The following is a 26,127-nucleotide window of genomic DNA, read 5'->3' on the forward strand; positions in this document are numbered from 1 at the left end:
TACACAAGCACCATTTGTTTACAAGCTCAGAGGAAATCCTCTGCACTCCTTAGGATACCAAGCAACTGCTGCCAGCCATCAAGTGGACCAGCGCATAGGTAGCAGAAGTAGCTATTCCAAATGTCACATATCTGTTACCTGATGTTCACCATATATGGATCAACCTCACAAATTAATGCATTTAAATTACACTGCTCCAAAAATACAGGGATAAGTAACTTTATGGGGCTTTTTCTGTGTTAAAATAATTGTGTGTATTAGACCTAGTGGGGAAGTCTCTAGCTGTTCTGCAAATATAATGACATCATATGTGGTTTCAATACTGCACAAACAATAATCAGCAACTTTTAAGGGGGAAAATTACAGAACAGGCATCATTTGGAAATAAACAATTATGAGCAGTTTTACTGTAGCTATCAGCAACACTACAGGATAAAAAGGAAGTCTCCTGCTGAGTTTCCTTGTAAATACAGGAACTACTTCTAAACTTAGTACTGGCAGCCTCCAATTCACTGCAGGGAGCAAGCTAAATATATATATTTCATTTTTGTTCCATACTACTGGGAACTCTAGAAGTACAGTATCCTGTACAGAACTGTAAAAACAAAGCAAATATCTAAAAGATCCTTTTTCAGAACTAAAGATGAAAAGCACAGAATTGTAGTTATCTCTCCATATTCATGGATTCTTTATCAACAGATTCAACCATCCACAGATTGAAAATATTAAAAAAAATAGATAAATTCCAAAAAGCAAACCTTGATTTTGTCATTTTATGTAAATAACACAATTTTACTATGTAACTGTATTTAATGGGACTTCAGCATCCACAGATTTTAGTAACCACAGGGGGCTCTTGGAACCAAACCTCAGCAGATGCCCAAGGGCCCACTGTATTTTCAGTTATTATGTATGAATACTACAGAAATGTTTTGATAAAAAATGAATTCTGAGAGCAAACACCACCAACCCACAGTCAGCTGAACATCACAACAGGATGTTTAAGAATCTATTCAGCCTCTGGCAAGTCATTCTTGGGACTTGCCACCACACAGAGCCAATATCTTGCTGTAGAAAACCAGTTAAAAAATCGGCAGGGGTGCAATTGTGGGGAATTAAATAGGGGAAGAATCAGTGGAAGAGCCCATTCCTCTGTGCTGATTATCACCTGCAAATCTAGTCTAATTTAGCATAAAGAAAGAAATACAAGAGAGGGAACACAATGTATCATGCTGCTCTTGGTACAATGCTGACAATAAGTCAGTGTTCCTCAGCAGTTTTATTGTTCAGCAAAAAAAGTATTAGAAGCTAATAAGAACTAAAAATAGACATTCAGATCAACGGACACCTATTAACATTTTTGTTGTATACTGTATTAGATTTTTAAAATTCTCATCTACTGTATATACTCAACTATAAGTCGACTTCATGTATAAGTCGAGGTCAGACTTTGGGGATAGGTCAAGGGTAAAACTTGGAGGCTCCTTCACTGTGTGTATGTGTGCAGATGGCAAGAGAGACTCTCATTGAGGCTTTTTGCTTCATTGGTTCAGCCTGACAGGATAAGGACTTTAAATGGACAGACATATCAATCAATCACCCAGGACTCTTTATGCTTGGCTCCAGAGAGAAATAAACTCCTCTCCTCATGGCATGGGAAAATCTGCAAGAGCTGCTATCACATTACCATAGCGACCCTTAAATAGGTTGACCTGGGATTTTGGGGTAAATTTTTGGGAATACATTTTTAGACTTATAGACGAGTATATATGGAAAGCAGTGTTTTGCTGCTTTTCTTCTTTTCTCTCTTTATTGCTGAAATTTCCATAGGTTTTATTGTGTCACTGTCACACATCTTGTTGGCTTATATGAACAACTCCACTGCATTTTGTCATGACTAAAAACACATCACATTTTTCAGAATATGCAGATCAAAACCTGTTGCCCTTTTTTCCTATCACCTTACTTTGAGACACTGGAAAGGCCTCCAGCCTCCAGTCATGGGCAAAGAAGTCTTGCGGGAAGCCATTGCCTCCTCCATGTTTAATATATAGCTAGGGCCTATCCACTGAAAACAGAACTGTCCAATATGAAAAACTGAGAAGCAGAGAGAAAATAGTTACACTGGGAATGCTCCAACTACCTGTGACAGTGACACCACAAAACCTATGGAAATTTCAGCAAGATGTAAATTAATATAACCCCACAGGGGAATTTAGCAATTGCCCTACAATACCAACTTGATACTAGCTTATTGTGTTTGACATACATTTCCAACAAATTATTCATTATGTTGCTATTTTCCTAGCAGCAGCTTGCAAGTGTTATGTTCCCTATGGGAACTTCTGCTTTGGAACTGTATAGCCCAAGTACAGAAGAAACCCTCTGGAAGCAAAACTAGTAGGGTATTAGCAAGAGAAATAGCATGTACAGTCCACCCTTCCCTTATGCAGGGGATCCATAAAGGGGAAAAACGTGGATGCTCAAGCCCCATTCAAATAAATGGGGCCCATGCCTGTGGAGGTGCGGCACACTGCAGGAGCACGCGCCATTGTTTCCTTCAGGCACGCGCCTCCCTTACTGCCGTTGTGGCTTCCAGTGTATGCTGAAATCCACATAAAACGCGGCTGTGTATAACGTGGGCGCACTGTACATTTCTGTACATTATCAGTTAACTCAGCACTCTCAAAGCACTTTACAATCTGTAAACTAATTGTCCCCAACAAGCTGGATATCATTTTACTGACCTACAAAATGATGGAAGGCTGAGTCAATTTTGTAGCTCCTGGGATCGAACTCACAACCTTGTGCCTGCCACATCAGCATTTAACCACTATGCCATCAGGGCTGTTGTTTTTGGTACTAAAGTGAAAAAATGGGGTGATATGATGGAGTACAAACTCCCAAGAGTTTAAAAGCTATATAAAAATATTCTCTATATGTCAGATAAATTTAGTAGTTCATGTTGTTATTTTTGTACTGTAACATGTTGCAGGAATTGGAGTAATAAAAATAATCTATATGGATTATCTCATCTCCTCTTCCCTGGGCTGTGCTATTTAAAGAAAGAAGTTTATTAAGGGCAGATTCTGAACAACACAAGGGCGTAATAGGCATAGCTACTCCCATTTGTTAAAATAGCTTATTCTCTCCTATTAAGACCTCCCACCTCCTATCGTTTGAGCTCAAGGTTATTGATCTGTTCTGCCACCTGATGTTTCAACCCTAACTAACTCTTTTATTGTTCTAATGAAAGAAGCACCAGAAACCAATATAATGCTCTTTACAAACTGGATGAGCCTGGGCTGTTTTCAGGAAGCTGCAAACAGATTATCTACATTATGTTAACACAATAAAATCCTGTATGTCCATTCATGAACAAACTCTGTTGAGTTCCGTTAGGCTTATTCCCAGGTGTGTGTCTATAGCAGGGTGCAGCATTCTAGATGTCGAGGGACTGCAACTCTCAACAGCTCTGGCCAATACAATCAATTATAAGGAATGTTAAGAATTATAATCCAACATCATCTGGAGAGCTGCACCACCGCCATTCCTGCTATATGAAATTGCACCTGTAATGAATAAATGGAATAAAATAAAATAATTTCACAAGCTATGAAGAGAGAGGGCCAAGAAAAACAATCAGGGGAGGACAATTTTTCCATCAAAAACTGTTGGGTGGGGAAGTGCCTGTTTCTTTCACAGGCCTACACATCTTGTCAAATAGGGTCTTCCTGCCACTCCCCATGACACTGCCAGCAAAGAAAAAGGAAGACGTTCCTGTCTCCTGTTATAGCTGCCTTATAAAAGCTGTAATTTTGCACGACTAACAGAAAGATTCTCAGAGTAGTACTCTGAACACTAATACACACATTCAAAGCACTCTTGAGCAAACAAGGAACACACTATGAAGGGATTGTTCAAACAAAGACCAAAATGTGCACAAGGTCATGAATTACCAAGTGAGAACTTGCCTTCTGAATGGGACTTGTATCCATGTCTTTTTGTCCCTCTTTTGGGATACATTCTTCTGGGTTTTGCACCAAAGGTGAGCATTTTTCAAAATCAGTGTGCCCCAAGTCCTGTAAGTACTGATAGAGTGGTGAATTCTAAAATAAAAAAGATACAATTAGATTGACTTCTTTATGAACTGACAATGATTTCAACTTACTCATGTACAGTATATGTTTGTGTTCTATATACATACATTTTATATATTAGATTTTATACACACAGACACACACATACATGTGTGTGTGTGTGTGTGTGTGTGTGTGATTAAATTAAACTAAAATATGCCAACAAATACGGAAAACAAAAAAAAAAAAGATCAATATACATGTCAATCCACAAAAACAAAAACGAAAGAAAGACTGCAGCAACTATAGGACCACACAATTTCCTACATAAGCAAAATTATGCTCAAAATTCTGCAACATAAGACTCCAATAATATATGGAAAGAGAAATCCCAGAGGAGCAAGTGGGGCTCAGAAAAGGAAGAGACACCAGGGACCACATTGCAAATATGTGATTGCTAATGGAGTGTATCAAGGAATGCCAGAAGAAAATCAGCAAATGCTTTATAGACTATGGCAAAGTCTTTGACTGCAGAGATCACGTTATGGAACACTCTTAAAGACATGGGAGTGCCACTACATTTCAAAGTCCTGATGAGAAATCTGTACTTGGGACAAGAGGCTCCTGTTCAAACAGAAAATAGAAAAACAGATTGGTGACTAACTGGCAAAAGGATCAGGCAAGAATGCATTCTATCATACTATCTTTTCAACTTGTACGCTGAAAACATCATATGAAGAGCAGGTCTAGATTCAGGAGAAAGAGTGAAGATAGGAGGAAGAAAAATTTACAACTAGGATATGTGGATGACATCGTACTACTAGTGAAAAACATGATAGACTTTGAACAGTTACTAAGGAAGGTCAAAGAAGAAAGGCAGGCTTACTGCTCAACATAAAGAAAACAGAAATAATGACCATGGAGGATCTACATAAATTCAATCCAGATAATGAGGAAATTGAAATAGTCAAAGGGTTTCCACACCTTTGATCAAACATTAATCAGAACAGTCAAGAAATAAGAAGACTAAGAATGGGAAGGGCAGAGATGAAAAAACTAGATGAGATCCTAAAGTGTAAAGACATACAACTGAGCACTAAAGTCAAAATCATTCAAGCCATTATATTCCCCATCACCCCATATGGATGTGAGAGCTGGACAGTAAAGAAAGCTGACAGAAAGAAAATCAACTCATTTGAGATGTGGTACTGGAGAAGAGTGCTGAGAATATCATGAACAGCCAAAAATTCAAACAAATAGATCCTTGATCAGATCAAGTCTGAACTCTCCCTGGAAGAAAAGATGATAAAATTGAGGCTGTTGTACTTTGGCCCCATCATGAAAAGGTATGACCACTAGAAAAGCCAATAATGCTAGGGAAGATAGAAGGCAACAGAAAAAGAGGAAGACTGCATGCCCGAGGGATAGGGTTAATCACGGAGTTGCAGGCTTGAATTTATAGGAACTAAGCAGAAGAGTGGCGGACAGAGGACCTGGAGATGTTTCAACCATAGGGTTGCCATGAGCCAAGGCTGACTTAAGGGCAGTTAACACACACATAAAAACAATACCAATAAAAGGGGAATTACTTCATAGGGACTAAAGATTTGAAATGGGGGAAAAAGAATGCTCCTGGGAAGGTAGGGAGAAGAAATAAGTGTGAAAAATGTGTAGGGAACATGGTTAAAAAACACGGGAGCTGAACAAATGAAGACGTTGTAATAGGATGAAAAGCTTAAGGGGAAAAAAATAGATGATGCAAGCATGTCGTCTTGGAAAGAACACATAGGATCTATACTACTGACTGAAAGGAAAGGAGCTCTTGGAAACTTGTTTACCTTTAGAAATGTCTTAGCTGTTGGATACAAAGGGCCACAATACTGTTGGTTCACAGAACTCTGCAGTTTGCAGGAATATAGCAACTGGATTTAACATGAGAATATGAACTGCCTAACCAATATGACTGCAAGTTTTCAGTCAGAAATGGAATACAGGAATGTCTGCAATATCCAAAAGTACCATGTATCCTATTCTCAAAATGAACCAAGCAAGCTGCTCTGCCACTGCCATCAACACCTCTTGCCTCCATCAACCTTAGTAAGCAACTGCTTTCCTCTTGGTTGCTTTATTTAGGTAGCCTGAAGTTTAATTTAATGGCCCAGGGTCTGGCTCCCGCAGCTATACTGTAAGCAGTAGAAAAGACAACTAGGAGCCGTTTAATGTGATAGTCTCTATTGTAGTAGTGTGGTTTGCACCTCCAACAGCTAGAGAAAGACAGCAGGGAGAAAAGAAGCTTTCTCCCAGATCTTCTATCTCTTGACTACACATTAGTGCTCACTGTCTGTGTTTAACTTGCGATGATGTATAGGTGTATGAGATGTTAATTACAGAACATAGTTCATAAGGAAATATGCAGTGATGATGATGATGAACTTTATACCCCATTTCCCCCTCAAAATTGGCACTCGGTCAAAACGCTCATCTTGGACCCATCTCTTGCCTTGTTTGCAGCACTACAATGTTTAAAAATCTATTACAGCAAGTAACTGTCTAAGCAACAGAAATATCAAATGTCTTTTCATAAAACTGAAATAGTCATACTATGATACAGAAGAGCAAAGTGTTGGAAAACTCATACAAAGAAAATACATTTGTAAGAGAAGAAAAGTACTTATAGAAGAATACTACCAAGATTTTTGCAATCAGTTTTAACATACCGATTTTTTATTAGCACTTTATTTACATTTAGCATTACTTAATATATTGATTTTATGATGCAGTGTGAACCTATTTTAACAAATGAAATTGAAAATTAGGATTCAAATGTAAGAAAATATCCAATTTATTGCCACAGCTGTTAAAATCAAAGCCACACCCAGATAATTTTTTGCTGATGCATTACAAAGGAAATGACTAAGCCCTTTTCTGTTAGAACTCTCAAGTTTCCTCCCTCTCCCACCCTATTGTATCTCCTGTGGATCTAACCTTTTATTCTCTTAACTACATAAAATGACTGAAATGCCATAATATCCTACTTGAAAACCATAACAAAGCTAAAGCTAGTCAATCAGAAGCCAGAGCATAAAGAAAAGCCAATATCTGAATAATCTTCATATACATTCTTTCTTTTTTCCTTTCCCCGCCTCCCACATACACACACACATTTTATTCAATCATATTCCCTAAAGCCAATATGAGCTTGGCTAACAGCTGGATGCAAAAACAAAGTTTAATCTGATCATTTGCCTGCCTGCCTGCACCCCCCCCCCCTTCCCACTCTCTCTTTCACATACATAACTTACAGGCAATGCAATCCTTGACTCCTGGAAAATGTGATCCCACCTCTCTCTCAGATACTCGGCCAATGCATCTGAAAGAATTCCTTCCACCTCCCCATTTCTGTCTACTTGCTTCTCCAGGGTGACTGGAGCAAAAAATTACAAGTATCGGTCAGAGAAAGAGCACCTGTGCTCTTGCATGGGTGCATTTTCCTAGCATCCTCATCAGAAGCAGCCAGCTGCAACTCAGAAAGGTGATGCACTTCCTCCTACTACCATATGATAGGAGGAACCCAGAATAAGTTGATGGATTCATAAAGGCTTTTAGGAAGCTGCTGCTTAGAAGAAATAATGCACATAAATATTATATAAAGTTCAATGCAAGGTTTTGCCAAGCAACTGTATTTAAAGGTCTTAGTCATATTCTCTTGACTCATCATAATCTTGTACTGTTTATCATTTAGCAAATTACTCATAAATCTCACATGCATACAAGATAGTGAGTCTGGAAACATATGTGATCCATACATCCTAAATATTATATCTAATTTCCTCTTATGTTAGAGATTCTATTCTGCCCACAACTGATTATTTTTTCAAAAGGAGAAAAAAAAAATCTTTTGTCATCCCAAATCTTAGAATCATAGAATCATAGAATCGTAGAGTTGGAAGAGACCATTAGGGTCATCCAGTCCAACCCCCTGCCATGCAGGAAATCCAATTCAAAGCATCCCTGACAGATGGCCATCCAGCCTCTGTTTAAAGACCTCCAACGAAGGAGACTCTTCAATTATGTATAATTATTTTGACCAGTTTAAGTGGAGCTCCAATTTCCTTCTTAATTTCACCCCATCCATGTATTGTTGTTGTGTGCCTCCAAGTCGCCTCTGACTTATAGTCATCCTAGGGCAATCTGGTCATGGGGTTTTCTTGGCATGTTTCTTCAGAGGGCGTTTGCTATTGACATCCTCTGAGGATGAGAAAGTGTGACTTGCCAAAGATTACCCTGTAGGTTTCCATGGCAGAGCTGGATTTGAACCCTTGTCTCCAGTATCTTACTCCAATGCTCAAACCATGTAAAGCGCACCCGCGCTATACATGGGCTTGCCGTACGCAGCTTCATGCTTACACGTATGGCAAGCCTGGGAGGACAAAATGGCATATGTGCTGCAGGTGTGCATGCAGCACTGAGCACAGGAGCATGCCACCATAGGAAACAAAGGGATTTGAGCTTATGCATTTTTTCCCATTCTCAGGGGGCGGGGAGGAATGGATCCCCACATAGGAAGGGCCCAGTGTATACTGTTCCTTAAATTAGTGATGGTGGCTAGATTGCAATTCTTATTAACCCTAGCCAGCACAGCCAATGGAGAGAAACGCTGGCTATTGGTTTCAAAAACATCAGGAAAACTGCATGATACCGACTCCTGTTTTAAATATTCCACTGGAATAGCAGTTCTTTTATTAAACCGTTAATTTTTTTGCATTTAACTATGGACAGGCATTTTAAAGTCTATAACAAAATAATTTTGTAATCTGTAGGTAAACAGAAAGTAATAATGGAGGAAACAACTTGAAGGGAAACACTGGTCCATAACAGGGGTGAAAAAGTACAGTCCATGGGGCACATGAAACCTCTGAAAGAATCCTCCCCCTTTTTTTAAAAAAACATTTTTTGAAACAAAAATTGTAGTCTTTGTCCTGTAGTACCTATGGCATGATGGTGGGTTTTGCCATGTTTGAGTCTCCCTACAATTGTTTTAGGATCAGCAAAAGCCTTCTTTGGACCAGGAAGTAAACTGAGGTTTTGAAAAACATTTTTAATGGACTTTGGAAAACATGATCAAAAAGAAAGAAAAGACAAAGAAGGGGAAAAAAGGAGAGAGTAGGAGTACATAGGATAGGAATGTTGGCTAAGCATATACATTAATATAAGCTGACCACATTTCTAAAAATACATTTTCTTGAAGTCGGTGTTTATAAAATAAGCACCTATAAAGTAAATTGGTTCCTGGTTGGAGGGGGAAAAAAGCCTCCTGGGCATAAAACTGCCTAGGGAGGTCTAAGAATACATAAAACTGCCTGTGATTCTAACTAATTCTAAAAAAATCTTTCAAACATTGGTGTGCGCCGTGGGATGGCTATGGTCCTCCAATGTCCTGTGGTAGGCCAATATGGACCCTCACCTCCCCCAACAACTGCCTGAGGTTTTGATTAGGTTTCACACATTACTGGTAATTTACTTTCCCTTTGCCTGCATTGTTTAAATTGCATGAAGCAGAAAAGTGCATCATACAGTCTACCTCCTCTGGTGCTATTAACATGGCTACTTGTAACTTTCCATTTAATTTACAGTGGGACCTTGTTATTTGCTGGGGTTTAGTTCCAGGAGTTCCCCCACCATGGGTATCTGTGGATGCTCAAGTCCCATTAAATGGTGTCCCTTATACAAAATGGCAAAATCAAGGTTTGCTTTTTGGAATTTATAATGTTTTTGGAATATTTTTAAGCCATGGATGGTTAAATCTGTGGATATGGGATGCATGGATAAGGAGGGTCGACTGTATAACAAAGCATGATGTCTCAACAGATATAAGATGCTATTCTGTTATTTTTATACATGAACCAATGACAATATTTCAAAAGACATTTTTGTTTTGTTGTCTTATAGTTGTAAGCACCTAAACTGTTAAACACCGGTTTTGAAAATGTTTACATCACTCCAGTCTGCTGGTCACTTAGGAAATATGTTCTTCTCTTACTGTAAATCATTAGCTCAAGTGCGTCTGTATCTAACACCTGAAAGGAGGCTTGTGTGCCGCTCTCTTTTACAAGCCTGTCTTTTTACTCAGGAATGCTATTAACAATACTGTCGAGAGCCTCTCCCATTTTACCAACTTAAAAAAAATACTGTATCTTAGGATTTGGGTATTTTAGGGGCAGTGCCTCTCCTGCATCAAGAATCTTAGCATCAATTCATCAGGGAGCCTTTTCCTGTCTAATAGCCCTTTAAAATCTTTTCCAAATAGTTGTATCAGCCCCTCCTTCCCCCCCCCTCTTACTTCCCTAATTTGGGGAAGTTCTTCCTTTTGTAATTTATACTTTTTGACTTGAAATTGGCCACTGCAATTTGGATGGAAACCAAAAACACTCTTACCAAATTCTGAGGCACCTAGGTTGATAACCAATGAGTTATTACTATCATCGGCAATCATTTTCTTTCATTATTATTAAAGATCATGATGCGTTTGATAATACAATGACAGATTCTCAAAATTCCTTTATATACATTATGTGAAATATTTCAGAAAATAAGTTCTGGACAGTCTTCTCTAATTTTGAAGAAGGTAAAGATATGAATTTAAAAACATCACAAATTTTTATTAACATCATTGCTAGCAGACATGCAGAAATCATTCAAGAGCTATGAGGCAAAGTTTCTTTCCATGTTTACTCCTTCAACAAAACTGAACAAATTTCTACTCTGTAGGAAGAAGTTACCTTTAAAATCTATGAGGGCTTTCAAAAAAAGCTGAAAAAAAAGGAATGACTAAATTCTGTGAATGGCTTTGAAAGACAGGCTATCTTTAATTTATGTATGTAAAGAGAGATATGGGAAGCTATAAAGCTCTCAAAGGTGATTTAAATTGTATTACCAGCAGTCTTCTACAATGGAGACTATTACTGCTATTTCAGCAAAATTGATCCTGGAATTTACTCATACCACTACTTATACAAAACACAAACACACACACACAGAGTGTTCAATATGAATACAAAACTGGGCTGACATTAACACACGTACATAGACAAAGCAAAAAGATAATGATACTTTTGTGAACTGGTGCCATTCTGGTATTTGAATCATTCTAGCTTCATGCACAATGCTTCTACTAGCTTTAGTATGTTTCAAGGAAAGTACTGTGCTACTGAGTGTTCACAGTGTCTCTGGTAATTGCATATGCTTCATGAATAAATTACAAAATAAAAAAAAAGATGATGTAGTTGTAGTAAGACAACCATTTATGCTAATAAGAACCTTTAATAAGAAAACTATGGCCCCATACAGACAGGCCAAATATAAAGCTGCTTCAGTTCACTTTGGAGGTATGCTGTTTAAATGCTGCATGGGTCCTAAGAGTCTGGAAGCCATGCCAAAGCCATGATCCAGTCCTAAGGACTGGAGCAAAGCTTTGGTGCAGCTTCTGGACTCTTAGAACGCATGCATCATTTAAATAGCATACCTCCAAAGTGAACCGAAGCAACTTTATTTTGGCCTGTCTGTATGGGGCCTATGGCAAACTGCAGACCCTGCCATATTTTACTTTTTTTTTTATCCCATTGGGCAATTAACACTGGAAATGAAGATATGAATGCATGTCAAAAGCTCAAATGGCAATAACAAAAAGTCAACAATTCTATGACAATTTACATGAGAATATTTAACTTTCAATATACATTTAAAAATATCTATAATGTATAATTCACAGAATCATTTACAGGAATATATTATTTTCAATGGTTGCAAAAACAGCAGCCTATTTGGAATTAACTGTGGTTTCTCCTTATCACAGTTTGTCTCTAAAGCAGGGGTAGGCAACCCTTTTGAGCCGGGGGCCGGGTTGCTGTCCCTCAGACAACTGGGGGGCCGAAGCCAAAAAATAAATAATTAAATAATTTTTTTAAAATTAAATAAATAAATAAGCCGGGACAAATGTAGGACAAAATTTTCAAATGGAGGGCACTTTTAAAATAAAAAATGGAGGACATGTGAAAAAAATTGCTGATTTTTTAAAAAATGTTAAGATAAATGCATGTTTCTGAGGCTTCTATAGACAATTGCCCCACCATGACCCTCGCGCGAGACACCAAAGGCCCTGGCGGCAATCGGCGGCAGGACCAGGCTGGGGCCGGTCCCAAGGCCTCGCCGGGCCACAGGTTGCCTACCCCTGCTCTAAAGAGAAACAAACCAAAAGCAGTGACTAAATTCCAGTGGCATAAATCCATTGATGGAAATAGATCTACCCTGTCAACCCTCCCACCGCAGGGTTTCCAAACTATGCAGAACAAGAAAAATTGTCCCCTACTGCTTCAATTAATGCAGTTGCTTCCACCATCCTGGCCACAGGTTAAAAGGTGTGCATGAGCCTGCATCACGTCCTTTGCCAATGGATAAACCAATGACTGAACCAAATTAATGTCTTTTTACTAACAATTATATGATTATTATTCAGAATCCTATTAGTTAGTCTCAATTAGGGGAGGCCCACTGAATCAATTATTGAACAGTAAATCAACACAGAGGTAAATCCATTAATTCAATGGTTATACTCTAATTGGAACTAAACTAAGTAATTATTAACGTATTTATTTATGATCTCGCCTTTCCCAATCTGGGATTCAAGGTGGCTTACAAAAATTTAAACAAATACAGCTAAAAGTACTCATGACAGTAAAGTTAAAGCTACAGTATAATTACACTTTCAGCAGAATTAAAAGCACATAAAAACAAATATAATGTTTATTTTATATACAAACCATCAACATACACCATCAATATATGCCTGAACTGGACTATTTGGTAATTTAGCAGTCTTGCACTGGGACAAACTTTGCAGCTTCTGTTTTAGATTGATGTGTTGTCTGAACACTAAACTATGATTGACCTTAATCATGGTTGGTTGAGAGAAAAATCTTCTTAATCTATGATTTGAAGTTATCTAGTTTCTAACAAACCAAAATAAATAATAACCAGTTTTCCAGGTTCAGATGTCACACTGAGCTGTAGATGATCCAAAATATCCCATTCTCTTCCACATAGCCAATATGGAACAGAACTGGGGAAGCTAGGTTTATTTTCATAATGCTAGAATCAGTGACAAATGGCAGCTCCAATGCAACTTGTGAATCCCATCCAGGTTTTAGCCCAAGCTTATATAGGGAGCTATCCAAGGTGCTAAACCCTATCCCCAAAACAGGTTTAATACGTACCTTCAAAATTTGGACTAAAACCTATTCATATTCTCCACTCCACCAGATGCATCTGAGGAAGTAGACTTATGTCTACGAAAACTCATGCTGCCAACTTCTTTCTTTCGTTAGTTTCAAAGGTACCACAAGATCTCTTACATACTAGAGTGGATTCAACATCCCACTGACATCAGAAGAACTGTAAGTTCCCACTGGCTAGAATTAAACTATAATTTAGTGTTACATGTTAGAATTAGCTATCTGCTTTTATATCCCCCTTATGTGCAAAAATATTAAAGTAGTGTACATCAGTATAATCCAAAATACATATATAACACAAATACACATTACACAGCAAACAAAATTCTTTTTGAGGTTGAAGAAACAGACCCCAGGTCCTACCAAGATGATTATACAGTGGTCCCTCCACATTTGCTGGGATTAGGGGTGAAGCCCCCCTGTGAATGTGGAAAAACTGCAAAAAACCAAAACAAAACACTATTCTTTTTATCTATGAGAATACCTCTCTAGGAATCTTTGGATCCTCCAGTGCAACTCTGTGGTCAAAATCTGCCAGACATTATTCATAGGATCATGTTGGAAGACCTACAAATATCTAGAGAAGTGTTTCCTCTAGGAACATCTAAGTTCTCCATGGTCAACTTCTGGCAGAGTCGCGTTGGAGGGCTGAGATTCCTGGAACCAACACATTAATCAAATCTGAAAAACTGACAAAGCTGCAAATGGGGAGGGCCAACATTTTGGGAAGGGGGGGAAGCAAAATGATTTACAAAAAAAAGTAATTTTGGAACATTATTCACAGCTGTGTTAGTCTGGAAAATCAATATGCAAAGGGATCCTACAACACTTTTGAGACTAACTGAAAGCAAGTAGCTAGTAGCACGATCTTTTATAGACTTGAACCTATTTCCTCACCACAATTAGGGTCAAGTCTACAAAAGCATGTGCTTCCAATTCTTTCGTTCAGTTAGTCTCAAGGATGCTACAAGATCCCTTTGGAACTTACATGTATATACATTTTTAAAATACATTCTGTTTTAATTAGTAATGCCTCATACCAATATTTCCTTCTCCATGGATAGTTTTTGTGTGTACAAAAAAGTGCACAAGAGCAGCAGATTTTAATTCACGCTGGCTGCATCCACTCCACACTGCAGAAATAATCGTTCGATACTGCTTTAACTGGCATGGCTCAACGGTATGGAATTCCAGGAACTATAGTTTTGTGAGATGTTTAGACATCTCTGTCAGAGAGATATTGCCTTAATAAACTACAATTGCCAGGATTCCATATAATTGAGCTAGGGCAATGGAAGTGGTCTCAAACTAGATTATTTCTGCAGTGTGGATAGCCTTGTTATGCCTCCCCCCCCCATCATCTTCAGTATTGTTTTGATTGAAGCAGACTCTACGACTTTTACTGAATTGTTTTCACAGCTCTTTTAGCCTGGAAACTCAGTATGCAAACGGATCTTGTAACACCTTTGACACTAACTGGAAGAGAGAATGTGAAGTCGAAGGCTTTCACGGCCGGCATCCATAGATTTCTGTGGGTTTTTCAGGTTATGAGGCCTTGTTCTAGAAGAGTTTATTCTTGATGTTTTGCCAGCAGCTGTGGCTGGCATCTTCAGAGAAAACCTCTCACAAAAAACTAGGAAAGAGAGGAGTTGGTAGCTACAAGATCCCTTTGCATAACGATTTACTGAACAGGGTGCATTATTAATATTAATAATAGTATTTATTTATTTATACCCCGCTTTTCAGCCAAAAGGAATTATGCTCATCCAGGGTGACCAGAAGTCCTAACGTTTTTAGCTTGTATTTGGTCACGTCCTACACGTTTCTTGAATGCTCTCCATAAGAAGCATGTATCAATATTTACATTAACGCTTTTAGCTTGTATTTGGTCATGTTCTACACGTTTCTCGAAAGTCCTCCATTTTGAGCATGGCTAAGAAGCGTGAATTTATATCTCTATGAGTGTTTTGTTATGCCCTACATGTATCCATGTAATATATATATTCGTGTTTTTGGCTTGGATTTGGTCACGTCCTACATGCTTCTTGGAATGTCCTCAATTTTGAACATGATTAATAAGCATGAATTTATATCTCTATGAGTGTTTTGTAATGCCCTACATGTTCCTTGAATGCTCTCCATTTCAAGCATGACAGAGAAGCACTGATTTATATCTATCTATCTATCTTTCTCTATAGGAGTGTTCTGTAATGCCCTACATGTTCCTCGAATGTCCTCCATTTTGAGCATTACTGAGAAGCATTGATTTATATCTATATCTATATATCTATATGAGTGTTTTGTAATGCCCTACATGTTCTTCTAACGTCCTCCATTTTGATCATGACTGAGAAGCATTGATTTATTTGTTGTATATGAGTGTTTTGAAATGTTCTGCATGTTTCTCGAAAGCCCTCCATTTTGAGCATGGCTAAGAAGCATGAATTTATATCTTATATGAGTGTTTGAAAGCCCTCCATTTTGAAGCACTGATTCATACCTATATGAGTGCTCCATAATAATGCCCTATGTGTTTCTTGAAAGCCCTCCATTTTGAGCATGGCTAAGAAGCACTGATTCATACCTATATGAGTGCTCCATAATAATGCCCTATGTGTTTCTTGAAAGCCCTCCATTTTGAGCCTGACTGAGAAGCATGGATTTATATCTCTATGACTGTTTTGCAATGCCCCACATCATGCCTCCTGATGCCCTCCATTTTGAGCATGGCTGAGAAGCACTGAGCCACCCGCCGCCCCTGTTCCTGGGCCCAGGACCGTGAAGGGAGCCCCTTTCCCACCTCAAACACCACTTCGTCGTCAAACTCCGGTGTCATCCTTCTCCGCCATCCGTGCCCCTCTCCCGAGGCACGACGGGAAATCGAGTCCCACAGGCCTCGGAGGCATAATCTCCGCCCGGGAGGCCTACAAGCCGGGATGGGGCAAAAAACTACAACCCCCGAGAGCCATTGCGAAGGAAAGGGGGAGGAGCGGGTAAATGGTGTCGCGGCCTTGAGCTGATTGGAGGAGAGGGACCGAGGGGGGCGGAGCCACACCTTCACAGGAGGGAAGAGGAGGGAGCGGATGAATGGCATCGCGCTGCTCTCATAGCCTTGAGTTGATTGGAGGAGAGGAACTAAGGGGGCGGAGCCACGACGTCGCAGGAGGGGTGAGAATGTGTTTGTTTAGTGGTGGTGATTCTTGGTCTCTAGAGGGCGCTGTGGCGCAACTGAGCTCAGGCGGCCGCCGCCGCTGCGAGAGACCACAGTGGACTCTGCCTCCCTCAGCGGAGGCAGCGAGGGACCATGAACGCAGCCGCCGGTGAGTAAAAGCCTGATTAAAGTATACAATAAGTAATAGTTAACATGTTTTAATACGAATAGATAAAATGTTTATGTTTTATATAAGTATATAAAAATATAAGGCATAAAAGCATGAGATGCAAAAGACATAATTATGGAGGTGAAAAACTTTCCTTAACAAAAACAGAGGGCTGCTGTTGCCTTGTTTTTAATAAAGTGCCCTGTTTTAAACGCATTTTAAAATGTATGTATTTTAATGACTTCTTTTAGCATTGTGTTTTAACTGGGAGTTTCCAGTTGTGTTTCATAGTGGTGTAGTTTAACTGGGAGCCTGTAGGGTTTTAATTGTGTTTGAAAGTGTTGCATTTTAATTGAGTCGATGGGCTTTAAGTTGTGTTTGTGAGTCTACAGGATTTTAATTCTGTTTTATAGTGTATTTTAACTGTAGGTTTTTAGTTGTGTTTCACAGTGGTGTGTTTTCACTGGGACTCCGTGAGTTTTTAATGTTGTATTTTTTAATAGGTTGTGTACCCCAGCTGAGGAAAGTCAGGAAAGAATTACATTTATTATTATTATTATTGTTATTATTATTATTATTCAAGAAACATATTCAAGGGTTAGCTTTGCTGGCTATATTGCAAAGTACAATCACATCCAAAAGTCATTGTTTTGTGGATTTGGGATGTTATTGTACTTCTTTATTATTACATTATATGATTGTTATTAGTATATTAATGCATCACTTTTTGTATGTTTTTGATTGCACTGTGCTTTTAAACTGTAGGCTGCTCTGAGTCTCAGTTTTGAGGGAAGAAAGTGGTATACAAATAATAATAATAATACTGTATAGTAATGATGTGGTGATGATGATGATGATGATGTAGTAATAATATTAAGGGGGAAAAGAGGGAGAAAATGCAGAGGGGTTTTTGATAGACAATGGGAGGAAAGGGCTTCCTGGTTTCTCCTGACTCTCTTTTCCTTTAAATGCAGCAGAGAAAGGGAGGATGGGGGTTGTCAACCAAATTTCTTCCAGACTAGAAGCCCAGGGCTCTTTCTTTCCTCCCAGGATGACTGGATGTCCTCACCACAAAGGAGGACACAACACTGCAAAATGGAGGACATCCAAGATAAAATGTGGGACATTCCCAAATAAAAGCTAAAAGTTCATGCTTATTGGTCATGCTCATAATGGAGGACACTTTGGCATTCCTCCTGGATAGAAAGCTGAAATGGAGGACATGTCCTGGAAAAAGGAGGGCCTCTGGTCACCCTGTTTCCTCCTCCTGAGCTCCTGGCATTGGCCTTTCCTTTCCTCTCGAACCCTTTTCAAGTCTGTAACAAGTCTGCCCTGGATGGCCAAAAAGACAAACCAGTGGGTCCTTGACCAGATCAAGCCTGGACTCAGATGATCAAACTGAGGCTGTCATACTTTGGCCACATCATGAGAAGGAGTGACTCACTAGGAAAGATGATAAAGGAAAGGTGGAGGGAAGTAGAAAGAGAGAAAGAGTGCACACTAGCCGCTCTGAGTACCTTTGTTGCTAAAGAGTGGGGTATAAATACTTCAAATAAATGAATAATAAATTGGTTGTTGTGTGTCTTCAAGTTGTTTCTAACTCATGGCGACCCTATCATGGACTTTTCTTGATAACTTTCTTCAGAGGGAGTTTGCCATGACCATCCTCTGAGGCTAAGAGAGTGTGACTTGCTCACGGTCACCCAGTGGGTTTCCATGTCCGAACCAGGGTTCGAACCCTGGTCTCCAGATTCCTAGTCCAACACTACACACCCTGGTGGCTGGCTGGACACAATCAGGGAAGCCAGGGACCTGAATTTGCAGGACCTGAGCAGAACCAGCATGGTGTAGCAATCTGGGTGTGACCAGAGGCCCTCCTTTTCCATTGGACTCTGGAGGACCATGTTTGAATCCTGGCTCAGTCATGTAAACTCACTGGGCAAATCACACTATCTCAGTCTCAGAGGATGGCAAAATAGCAACCACCCCACTGAAGATACTTACCAAGAAAACCCCACCTTTGAGTGGCCATAAATCAGAAAGGACTTGAAGGCATCCAACAAGTAGAGAAGTGGAGGTCTACTCTGTCTTGGCTCTCCAAGATTTTGGTTCTGGAGGTCTTGGTCTTGGAGATGTCTCATCCACAGGTTCACCATGAGTCGGGGCCAACTCAAGGGCTGCTAACAACAACAACATAGCCCGGTTTAAATATTTGAAGGGATGTCATACTGAGGAGGGAGCAAGCTTGTTTTCTGCTGCTCCAGAGACTAGAACCCGGAGCAATGGATGCAAGTTCCAGGAAAAGAGATTCCACCTCAACATTAGGAGGAACTTCCTGACAGTAAGAGCTGATTGACAGTGGAGCACATTCCCTCAGAGTGTAGTGGAATCTCCCTCCTTGGAGGTCTTTAAACAGAGGCTGGGTGGCCATCTGTTGGGGATGCTTTGATTGAGAGTTCCTGCATGGCAGAGGGTTGGACTGGATGGCCCTTGTGGTCTCTTCCAACTCTACAATTCTATGATGCTATTAAACAACAAACCAAGTGCAAAGAAGAGTAAGGGAGGCAGGATCCCAAGTACTAAGAGAGAGGATCAGTGCCAGGAGATTTCTGGAATGTCTTCAACGCAACCTTCTTCCCCCCCTTTACTGCCCTTTTCCCCTAAGATGGTGCTTTCCTAACAAATACTTCTAAAGGTCTTCTTTTATTGAATTAAGGAGTTCTTCCTCTTCTTCCTCCCCTTGGGATTTTTAAAAAAGACTTTTCCTGGTGTCCACCAGAACTCCCTTTTTATGTTGTTTTCTCACTACTAGACTGCTAGACATAAACATAACCCCCCTACCTCCATTTTCCTGCCTCGTGAATAATAATCCTTTCTTCCTTCCTTCTCCTCTTTGCCTGAGGATATGGAGGAAAGTATGTTTTCTTTTTCCTCTTTTTGTGTGTTTCGAGTTGAGAGTCCTGTAGAAGGACAAAGTGGTAACAGAAAGCCAAGTACTTTCCGTTGTTTCTTGCAGGAACAAGGAAACATATTATTTGGAGGACTTTATTGCATCCCTGAGAAAACACCTGTAGTTTTCTGGTTTATGCCTACTAAGTTTGAATCCACACTGCAGAAATAATCCACGTTGACATCAGTTTAACTGCCATGGGTCAATGCTATGGAATCCTGGGGTTTGTATTTAGTTGTGGCTAAATGGTGTCAAGATGGATTACGTATTTCTAATTTGTACTGGTATTGATTGCAGTTGTGTAAAGTACAAAGATAAGACAATAACCCTTCGACCCACAGTTTTTGGAAGACTTTGCAGCAGTTTTTGAATTTTACATAATGCACACTATCTGGCAACTGTTTGGTGCATTCCTGATAAAGTATTCTTGTTTTGAATTGATTCTGTTGCGAACAATTTGAAGAAGTATTCTCTACAGCTCCAAGGCTATGTAAAGATACAAGCCCTAGGTAGACAAATATTTAGTGAAACTAAAGGCATTGATGTGGTGGTCAATACAGAGAATTCTTTACTCTAAAGGTGTGTGGGTTGTTTTTTATCAGCGTGACTTACTGTTTACCATGTTACTTGCTAAAATTTTGAACCAAACTTAGGCCACCATTGTTCAGAAAGCAACAACATATATTATTTTTATGCTGTGGTCCCTGAAAACAAAGTTAGCTCTGTTTCAACTGGGAACTGGTATGTAATAGTTTTATAGCAAGAGCTGGATATTTTTTCCTTGGGTTCTAATTATATGTTGGAATAGGCAATTGGGGCTTTTAAAATTAAGCTGAGGGCTGCTTTAATACACATGTCTAGTCAACAGTAAGCTCCATTGAGTTTACACTCTGGTAGGTATCATATGACTGCACTCACAGGGAATAAATCTAATTTATTTATTTAATATAACTCGAACACAAAAAGTGGGACTCAAGGTGGTTTGACTTCACTTGACCTTAATACATATGGTATTACACTGAAAATTATTGTTATCCTGAACAGTTTATTTTGGCTAAATGTTTCCTGCACACTATATAGAGTTACAACTAACTTGAAAATATCTGCTGTAAATATGCATACCTAGAAATAAGCCACTTTGGCATTGGATAACTCCCATGCAAGTGCACTTGTCTATATTTGCAGCCTTGGCTAAAAAAGTACTAGAATGTGCTATCTTTGCATGGCATCTGAACAGTATTGGTTAATTTATGCGCAGTCTATGCCAATGGAAACTAGTCTAACATGAGGTACTCCCTTGACTGTTACCTTGTTCTTTGAGGCCAGTATAGCAGTATCAAAATGAAAAGTAAAATATGACAGACTGAAAAATAAAGATATACTGTAGTATTAAATTTCCATTAGGAATGCATCAAATAACCTGATTTAAAAAACAAACAAAAAGGTAGTTATTTTGTAATATTTTTAATTTAGACTTCCTTGTCAGTTTATTTCTGGTGTGTGTGTGAAGAGAATTGGTTCCTGAATATATTTACATTGTTAGGCATTTATATGCCCTGCAAAACCACCACCTCTTGATTCTTCCATGCCTAAGAAACCCCATGAAATTGATGGGGTTATCATAAGTCAGCAGACAACTTGAAGCCACACACGCATGGAAATAAGCTGAGTGCTGTATGCTTAGAGGATCTTGTAGCACATTTGACACAAGCTGAAAGAAATTGGTCACTCCACCAAATGCATCTGAGGAAGTAGACTTTACTCTACAAAAGCTCATGCTGCCAACCTCTTTCTTTCATTTAGTCTCAAAGGTGCTACAAGATCTCTCTATACTGATTCTATAGACTAACACAGCTATATCTTTGAATTCTGCTGTATGCTTGATTGTGCAGATCCATATACTGTCCATTGTCTCTTTATGATGTTGTACTGTGACCAAGCAATGGGACCTAAGACAGATCCACTGAGATACAGGCATGTTCAGCAGTTAAATTTTATTATTCTACACAGTATGGATGGAATAAGTTCTATATATACTGGGAATGGAGAAATCAACCCTTTGAAACCATTGTTTTTGTATTACCTGCTGAAAAGGACATGGCTGCTGAAGCCTTCATGACATGCTTCTACAGCACCATACTTAGAGCATATGAATCTTCTCCAAAGGAATGGCCATGCAGGAGAAGAGTCTTGTCTTTGTTATCAGTCGTCTGGGCAGGTGCTGAGTGTTGCTTTAATGTTCTGTGATTGTACAATACATCTTGAAGCACATAGCTCCGGAATTGGCTTTGGTGCAGCCAGAGAGCAAAGCAGCAACTATAATACTCTAGATGACATGTGAAGTGGCCCACCAGGGCATGTGGGTATTTGAAATTTGAATCCATGCCCAGATATGACACTGATTTTCCATTGACCTTTTGTGGTTATTGTCTTTCTGAAGTTGTGATTGGATCTCCAAATAAGTGGAGCCCAAGTCAGTGTTCTTATCGGCTGTCCTTTTGGTGACAGACACTTTTACTATCTGACTGAGCTCTGGACTTTGTAAACTGTCATTAGATCTTTGCTGCAGACCGCAAATGTTTTGAATTGCTTGAAATTAGAGGTGGTGAGGAACAGCAGGACTTAAATGTAGAATTTGGAAGTAATCAAGGCACAGCTAAGTTACATTACAGTTGGAATGTAATGAGAAATAAGATAACTTCACTCCTTTTGTGATGCAACTCTGTTTTAATTGCTTCTGCAGTTACAGTGCGTATAGGTCACCACATAGATGTACTCTGCAACACTGACCTATTATACTTGTAGCATTTTGGCATTTAAAACATTGACTAAAAACAACTATTTTGGTTACTTCAGCAATTTTTAACTACAGTATAAGCAACTACTCATGAGAGGATTGGAACTAAGAAATTGAAAGAAACTTCCAAGTTCTGTTCAAATATCTTTCTTGATTATTATACTCTGGTGTGAAAAGCAGTCCTAAAGATGCATGCTCTATTATAAAAGTTAACATATTGGCAGTACAGGTTCTTTTGATTTATTTAATCTTGTATGCTTCAAAGGGGAGTATAAAAATATTGACTCAATAGCCAGTGCAGATAGCCAGATAGTAGTTTGAATGTTGGGCTACTACTCTGGAGGCCAAGGTTTGAATCACTGCTCAGCCATGGAAACCCTTGGATGACCTTGGGCAAGTCACGTATTCTCAGCCTTAGAGGAAGGCATATGTATATAAATTCTAACCATGGGCTCAGAGGCACCCAGTTCCTTAATGTTTGGTGTGATCTGCCTCCCCAAGTCAGCACTTTGCACCTCGCTCCAATTCTGGTTCCAGGGAAACAAGTAAAGCTGATCACAGAAGTCTGAAGGCCCCTCACCCTCTTGAAGATTACATATGTTAAGTCAGTTATTAAGTCACTTATGTAAATACTGGGGGATACCCATGATTAAGCTGTTGAATTTGCCAACACCAGTGATTCTTATCAATTTTAAAATCTAAAGCAAATCTTTGCCTTAAAATAAAAACATGTGAATCAGATGCATTTTCAGTAGGTTTGGAGAAAAGTCAACCACCTCAGTCCTGCTTTTGGAGAAGAGAAAAGAAATTAATTAGAAGAATAAGAAGGCAAAAGTGAAAAAGATGGCTGAATTTTACAGCTACTCTTAACAGAGTATCTTCCAGATGTTTTGGGTTACACCTCCCATAATCTCTACTGTGGATCATGCTGAAACCCAAAACCACTGGAGAGGTGATTAGGAACTAATAAATGAATAACATCAATTAAGTTAGGAATGAAATCGAACATTTGCCAGCAAGATGTGAAACAATTTTTTAAATGAAAGAATTACTCAGACTGGGATTTCAGAATGAACTTTTCTCCAGAATTAACTTATTAATTCATGAACTAATTAAATGATTCAAAATGCTGCAGAGCCAAAACCCAAAGCCTAGTTGTCTTGAATTTTTATAAAACTATTCCCCGCATTTTCTAGTCCCTCAGTATTGGAGAATTAAAACATTATGGTCACTAGTAGTTATGACAACTTGAAAGGAGAATTGGTCTTTGAAGGAGGGGGTTATTGGAGAAGCTGTATGAAGACAATTCAGGAGGTTTAGATGTGAGAAGTAAGAGCACAAACATGTAGAATTCAGAGACATACACATGTTAGTCTGGAATATCAATGTACACAAAGGGATCTGATAGCACCTTTGAGGTTAAGTGTACAAAAGAAGTTGTGGCATTAACTTTCATAGACTTGGTCTGCTTTTTCAGTTGCATGGCTGTTGAACAATACATTTTACAAAATCCTGTCTAATAATGATGATCCATCCCACAGATGAATTTCGGATGGAATTGCACAGAGTACTCGGGGAATTTCCCATGGAGGCGCAGAACCAAATCTGTATTAACACACCACAGGAGCCTGGACTAGGTGCACTCTGCCTATTAGTCAAGATACACAAACAGGGCAGTGCTGAATTGCCCATTGTCTCAGGCATTGGAATACTCACTGTTGTGTTGGTGCCTCTTGATATATGGACTTATACACCTCAGGAAGTAGGCCATGTCTACAAAAGTTTATGCTACACGTTGTTTCACACAGTTAGTCTCAAAGGGACTATAAGATCCTTTTGCAGCACAAAAATGTATAAAAGAAATTCAAGCAAAGATGCACACATCCTTCTGTTGGAGCACATTCATTGTGCTCTTAGCTTCTGTACATCAGGTGTGAGAACCTGTGGCCCTTCAGATGCTTTGGACTTCAACTCCCAGAAGACCCAGCTAGCATGAAAGAGATCATGAAAGTTGGAGTATAAAATTATTCAGAGTGCTAAATTCTCCCCTCCTCTGTGTGAAATATATAGTACTGTAGTTGATTAATTCTGTTAAATGGCCAATACTCCTCCTGTTAATAGCTTTTAGTGAAGATAGAAATCATGTTAGGATTCTGTGTGATGGAACAAAGTATAGTAATAGTAGCCAAGGTTTAAAGTATAGTAATAGCCACCCAGGTTTTGTTTCATAAAGTCAGCATTGCTGCAGAACCAGTATAGCATCTGAACACCTCATTTTGTAATACTACAGTAACATGGCTACTATCTCCACCTATTGCATTGTTGATATAACAAGTCTTGTAACTTGCGTCTGTGTTAGCTTAATATTCCAGATCCAGTGATCTAAGGACTTAAGAAGAGTATCAAGACAGAAATAATGGAAGAGCTGTCTATTTGTTTATGTAGACAACATATTCTAGAAAGTTTGCTAACAAAGGCATGTTCACTAGTACTGATAAAATATTAGTGTACCTTGCATTTTTGTTACAAAATAGCTGCACGAGTGACTCTGCATCACGTCAGCATAAATCTTAAGATGCACACCTATTAAAGATGGTGTTACAGTCCTTAAACTTACAACAATCGGTGCTGTTTTTATTTTCTGGATGATAACTTCCATTCAGTTTAACGAGGCTTGCTTCCAGGTAAAGTATGCACACTGAAAACATACCTGGAAGTGAACTCTGCTGAAATTGATGAAGTTTCTTTGAATAATGATATGCAGGATTGGCTACAGATCTTTTAAAGCTGTAATTGTGGGCATGCTTCCTCAGAAATTCCAGACAAATAAATGGAGCCTACTATCAAGTAAACATATTTCGAATCAAGGTGGAAGTTGGAGGAATGTGCCTTTGCAGTGTCCATATAGACTGTGGTGGGGGGGCCAGAATGCTGTTGCAGTTGCAAAATTACAAATCTAGTTTGCAATGGTTAGTTCTTCATTTGGATAAATTAGGTTTTCTAAAATTTGGTTCTTTAGTACGGCAAAAGGTAATGATAAGATGCAGCAGAAGTCACTTGTATGACTCACTTTTTTTATAAATTCTGTCTTTGACAGTCAAACAAATTAGGTTAAAGGGCAATGTGTCCTTTTGAGCTATTAAAATATCTGTTTTTTTTTTCTCAATTACAGCTGTACCATCTAAGTTTTTAAAAAGGCGTTTGTTTATCTCTTCTCTGTTTATCTCTTCACTGTCTATTTTAAAGCTATTTGGTTTTCCTGTTACCTTTCAACATTATTTTAAATAAGGTCAACTTTGCAGTGTTTTTCTTTCTGGATATGCTAAGATTATTTTCTAAATCTGGTCTTGGTAACTGTTCTCTCTTCCCGATATACTTAATTTTTCAAAGAGCTACTGTCCAATCTTCCGGGACGTTGTGAGTCATTTCCTTTTGTGTTTAGATCGAAAGCTTGTGCACCTGAAAAAAATCACAGCCACTGTGCAAACAAAACATTAAGTGAAGAACTGCAGTTTGCAATGTAAGACTGTGATCAGTTAGAAAAAATTGTATACCGTGTATACTTTTGTAAATTACCTCATTCTGTACACACAGAATGGTTATCATGAAACTATTCCAATGCAGAAATTTAAGTCAGAATCCAAGACAGCAAGTCAGCAGACAGAGTTAAAAGGAGACAAACATCTGTTGGGAT

The 26,127-nt window shown here is 38.9% G+C and overlaps 2 protein-coding genes across 6 annotated transcripts in view; one reads left to right on the top strand and one right to left on the bottom strand.

Moving 5' to 3' along the window:
• Positions 1–16,328, bottom strand: part of VEZT (vezatin, adherens junctions transmembrane protein) — a 40,736-nt gene extending 24,408 nt beyond the window's left edge. For 2 of the 5 annotated variants that reach the window (XM_042469297.1, XM_042469296.1), the window contains exons 1-2: positions 16,167–16,328; positions 3,975–4,109 (exon numbers count right to left, since the gene is read on the bottom strand). In XM_042469297.1, coding sequence (XP_042325231.1) covers positions 3,975–4,109; positions 16,167–16,202 — 171 coding nt within the window. In that variant the 5' untranslated portion in view covers positions 16,203–16,328. Of the gene's footprint in view, positions 1–3,959; positions 4,110–13,850; positions 14,024–16,166 lie in introns of all 5 variants that reach the window. The other 3 variants (XM_042469295.1, XM_042469294.1, XM_042469298.1) reach the window with 2 other exon arrangements.
• A 261-nt stretch (positions 16,329–16,589) lies between these two features.
• The window catches only part of FGD6 (FYVE, RhoGEF and PH domain containing 6), a 63,694-nt gene continuing 54,156 nt past the window's right edge, over positions 16,590–26,127 (top strand). The window contains 1 exon segment of the mRNA XM_042468978.1: positions 16,590–16,686. Coding sequence (XP_042324912.1) covers positions 16,671–16,686 — 16 coding nt within the window. The 5' untranslated portion in view covers positions 16,590–16,670.

Source organism: Sceloporus undulatus, chromosome 5 (assembly GCF_019175285.1).
Source record: "Sceloporus undulatus isolate JIND9_A2432 ecotype Alabama chromosome 5, SceUnd_v1.1, whole genome shotgun sequence".
Lineage (NCBI taxonomy): Eukaryota > Metazoa > Chordata > Lepidosauria > Squamata > Phrynosomatidae > Sceloporus > Sceloporus undulatus.